Raw genomic sequence first — 5,123 nt, 5'->3', positions numbered from 1 at the left:
AATAATAATAATAATAAAATATTTAAAAAAATTGTTTCCACATATTTGTTCCCTTTTTACTCTCATATAAAAATCCTCTATATTCCAATTGTGTGTTTGAACAAGAAATACAATTTTAAATTTTTCTCAAGAGAAATTTAATAAATTTCTGAAATCAAGTTTCATTTTAGAGAATTTTTAAATGTGGTTAAACTGACACACTATCCAGAGCTTGGGCACTTCCCTGTATCCAAATAACTGCTGGGAAACCGGATAATTGTTCTATATTTTTAAAGAACTGAAACAGTCAATTAAAACAAAGAGCTTTGACACGTTGGAAGTTCCTTTTCTCTTTATTGTAGAATTGTCATAATATCTTCTCAAGCTTCTCAGTCACCTCAGTAAAGAAAATTCTCCCTCAGCCTTTTCATCCCTTTCATCTCCTTGATTTCTTCAGTTTCTTCTTTCTTTTCCCTTTTTCTCCTTTATATGTCCTCTTCTAGTGAGTTTCCATCATCCTTGTTCTTTATCTTCTTAGACGGCTGCTGCTTCCCTTCCTCCACCAAGGAGATACTGTACAGGTGTAGTCCCATGAGAGCCACTGTGTGTCTCTCACAATGCAGTAATACATAGCTGTGTCTCTCACAGTAACATGGGGCAGAATCAAGGTGCTGGACTTTCTGCCGGTTGGGATGATCAGAAAAGCCATTTGATTTGTCACATTGCCATTTAATCCATGAATCACGTACTCTGGACCTCGGTGGAGAATCTGTCGATACCAATAGATATACTCATTTCCACTGATTGTAGAGTGGTTACAAGGCAAGTTTACAGTTTTTCCTTCAATACTGTCCATTGAATTTGGTTGTGTAGCTTTAGCATCACTCGTAATACCTGAGGGGTTAAGAAATAACAGATTTGCTCTTAATTGTTAGATGAAGAACACAAGCCTTAATAGATTCGCTCTTAATTGTTAAATGAAGCACACAAACCCTCCCAGCACTCTCCTCTTTGCTCCTACTCCGACTTGAATACTTCTGTGTGTGATATTGAGCAATCCAGAACTACGAGACCAAAAGTAACTTCCCTACCTTCCATGGCCTTAGGAAGAATAAACCCAAAGCTCCTCACAGCTTGAGGGCTGTGATATGGTACCCTCTTTGGATATGACCAGACCCTCATACAAAGGCAGATATCCAAGAGAAACACGCGGAAATAAACTTCCTAGAATTTCTGAAAAGCACAGTGAGAGAAGTTGAGGCAGTGAATACCTCTGTGTTTGTCAGTCACAAAAATCATCCTTCCTTAGTACACTTACCCAAATATAGAAGAATAGCCATTCCTGTTACCAACTTCATAGTTTAAGAGAAAACTGGGGTTCTAGGCACCAGCGCTCAAACTTTGTCTGATCTTATTGCTTCGGGAGGTTCCAAACAACAAAGCTAAAAACTATCATCAAAACATTCCCTACAACGCAGCTTTTGTTGTGGGTGTTCCTGAGCTAAACATCAGCCAAAGATAGAACAGGCTTTTGATTGCTTTTGCCTCCACCCACAGGATCTGTCCCCAACCTCAGTCTTAAATGTAGAATGATTGCTTATGCAATGTTCAACATTGATACGGAGTTTTTAAAAGGAGATCACTTTCATGGTTCAAATTCAGACAGGCTACATCTGTATAAGCAAAACAATCCACAAGGAAATTATTCACCTCATGTATGTAGTAGGAGACTCTGGCAATAGAAATGACTAATGTACTCTCCTGTTAACCTGATGGTTAGAAGTTAAAATGCACTCAGAAGTGCCTCAAAAGGAAATCCATATCTGCTTTAGAAAAATCAGCCACTGCAAACACTACAGAGCAGTTTTACACACATAACAGGGTCTTCCATGAGACAGAATCAATTTGACAGCTGATTGTTTAAGCTAAAGGCAAACCCCACCACAATTTGGTACTTTGATGTTCCATTGTGCTTAAACAATGATTTTTAATCCAATGTATCTATTTTGAGCCCTGCGTGGCAAGTGACAGAAGATGATTTCCAGCCATGTTAGCAACAGAGCAAGTGAATGGCAAAAGTAGAAGATATTCCTTTTTTTTTAAAAAAAATTATGCTATGCTAAATGAAATAAGAAATGACACTACAGAAGAAAATATTTGCAGCATATATCACAAAAATAATTTCATAATTGTAGAAAATTGCTGTGCTCAGTTTAACAAGTAGAGCTGGTTAAACCCTAGGCTAAAGGTAAGTCAATTGGGACTCAGATCTCCCACATTGACACCTGAAATTGTGTCCTAAGTGTCTTCTGGGTGATATTGCTGGAGTCCTCTGGTCTTGAGGCAAGAATCAATGGGTTGGATTTATTCTTATCCCACATGACCCAGTTTAAGCAATATTCTCTGATCACCACAGGCATGTCTAAGGATGTCATATTTGAGGATATGAGGAAGAAAATAAGGGAGATAGGAAGAGAGGAGGCATAAAGGGAAATGAAGTAAAATAATTTTGCAGTGTATTCAAACTTTATAAATAAATCAGAATAAAAGGGGGAAATTAAGCAAAAAAGAAAAATAGGAGTAAAAAAGCAGAGCTTTCTCTGGTTGCTCTCAGAAGTGGTTACTAAATAAATAGAATGAGATAAAATTAAAATGTCTCATTTTTTCCACTTTAATAACTAACCTTGCCACTCTATTATGATAACAAATATCTAGCCATTTTAAATTTAACTGCATACTAATCACTTCTCTCATTTCTTCCCACATTGGGCCAGATTGTTGCTCTTTATTTAGAAAAAACTTTGCACCTCCATGGCCTTGAGGCTGTGCACTCAATGTTGTTACAGTCCCTTGAGTGTGAAGGACTCATAGCTGACCTTCCAGTGAGTTTTCAGAGGTTATAAATAGTAAGGGAGAAGGTCATTCACCTTTCTCCCCAAGAGCAGCTGTGCCTGCCTTTGGGTTGGCAATGCAGTGTAACTAACTCCTTAACTAGGTCACCAGAGCTCCAGGTGTGCACTCAACAGAAGGTTTTATAGTACAAGGCTATGACAAGGAATGAAAGTACGCTCTTTGCACTGAATGTCCTCTTTCTCTCTTTCTCCTTGGAAAGCGTTTTGGTTTGTAATTCTCATAGCCCCACCTTGTGTCTGCACGTGTGAACTCCTTTACTTAGAAACAAAGCAGGGTTGTTCTAAGAAGCTTGTAGCTAAAAATACGTGTCTTCCATATCCTACCTCCCTCTAGTGGTGAAGCTGGAAGTGGAGGGTTGAATTCTGCAGACACTCAAAAAAAGAAGCATGTGGCAATATGCATCCATCAAAGTTTCAGCCTTAGAAATCCCGTGAGGCGTCTCTAATCTGTCTCACAGGGTTGTTACACATCAGCATTGACTCAAGAGCAACACACTCAATAAGTACGACCATACTTCTTTTTTTGGAGTGACTGTTAAGTTTAAACACTTACCTTTTGGTTACTATCTTAAGGGTTTTTTTCTATTGTGCCACTAGAGGTCCTTTTGGTCAGATATTCATAACAAAACAGTGAAAAGTAAATCAGTGCTGCTGTAAATAAATAAATAAATAAAAGAATTACAGGAATCACTATAAGAAAAGTTAAAGACAGCCATTAGTATAGCAGCCAGTTATATTATGCAAAAGTTAGGAAAAAGTTTCATCTAGTTAATTACTGTCAATTTCATACTGTGTTCTTTGTGTAGAGAATCCAAGATTAAGCAGGAAAACAAAGGTGTAATATTTTTTGTTGTGTTTGTTTTTATATAACAGTTATTTTAACAAATCATTAATATAGCATACAATTTACCTATTTAAAATGTACATTTCATTGGTTTATGGTATATCCCTAGAGCTGTTTTACCATTATCACATCAGTGTTAGACTATTTCCATCATTATAAAAAGGAACTCAAATACATTAATAGGTGATAATCCATAACTCACCATTTCCTCCAACCCACTTAAAAATAATTTATTGACCTTGAATTGATACCTACTCATAGTAGTCTCCCACATAGGCAACTGCTAGTGTACTTTGTGTCTATCATTTTGTACAATCTACACATTTTATATAAATGGAATTGTCCAATGTGTGGTTTATAAGGACTATATCTTGCAGTTTTCAAGATTCAACTAATTTTATTGGTATTAAATTCACATTATATAAAATGAACCATTTTCCCTCTTCTTTAATTTATTTCATACAAAATTCATGTACATTGTGTGTCATTGCCAATATCAGATGGGCTTGGGCCAAAAGCAGAGAGTACCAGAGGAATGTCTATCTGTATTTCATAGACTATGCAAAGGCATTTGCTTGTGTGGATCACAGAAAAATCGTGGTTAACCTTGAGAAGAATGGGAATTCCAGAATACCTGATTGTGCTCACACAAGCCTATACTCGGATCAGGAGGCAGTCGTTAGAAGAGAACAAGGAAACTACATAGGTCAAAATAAAAAAAAGGAGTGTGTCAGGGATGTGTTCTGTCTTCATACCTTTTCAATCTGTATACAGAATAGATCACTCAAGAAGCTAGGCTTTATGAGGAAGAATGTGGCATCAGGATTGGAGGAAGACTCATCAACAATTTGCATTATGCAAATGGCAAAACCTTACTTATTGAAACTATGGAGGGTCTGAAGCATCTGCTGCAGAGGGTCAAGGACTATAATTTGGGATATGGATTGAAGCTCAACATCAAGAAAACAAAGATTCTCGCCACAGGGCCAGTTAGCAGCATCGTGATTGTTGTTATTGTTGTTGTTATGTGCCCTCAAGTCGTTTGCGACTCATAGCAAACCTGTGTACAACAGCCCTAAACCCTGCTCTATCCTGTGCCAATCTCATTGCCTCTGACACACCATCCCAATTATCGCAATCACTGAATCAATCCACCTTATAGAGGGTCTTCCCTTCCTGCGCTGTCCCTCCACCCTACCGAGCATGATGTCCCTCTCAAAGGACCTGTCTCTCCTTATAACATGTCCAAAATATGTCAGACAAAGCCCCAGAATCCTTGCCTCCAAGGAGTAACCTGGTTTAACCCTCTCCAGGATGAATCTGTTTGTTTTCTTGGCAGTCCATGGTACATTCAATACTCTTCTCCAGCACAACAGCTCAAAGGCATC

General features: G+C 37.8%; 1 protein-coding gene across 1 annotated transcript in view; it reads right to left on the bottom strand.

Annotated features, from left to right (window-relative positions):
• Positions 1-505: 505 nt before the first annotated feature.
• The window catches only part of LOC102852047, a 60,503-nt gene continuing 55,885 nt past the window's right edge, over positions 506-5,123 (bottom strand). Inside the window, exon 5 of the mRNA XM_006883298.1 lies at positions 506-873. Within this exon, the coding sequence (XP_006883360.1) occupies positions 506-873 (368 nt within the window). The remainder of the gene's footprint in view (positions 874-5,123) is intronic.

This window comes from Elephantulus edwardii, unplaced genomic scaffold (genome assembly GCF_000299155.1).
Source record: "Elephantulus edwardii isolate Elephantulus edwardi_28Jun2011 unplaced genomic scaffold, EleEdw1.0 scaffold00026, whole genome shotgun sequence".
NCBI lineage: Eukaryota > Metazoa > Chordata > Mammalia > Macroscelidea > Macroscelididae > Elephantulus > Elephantulus edwardii.
This window is presented reverse-complemented; position numbering and strand designations above follow the sequence as displayed.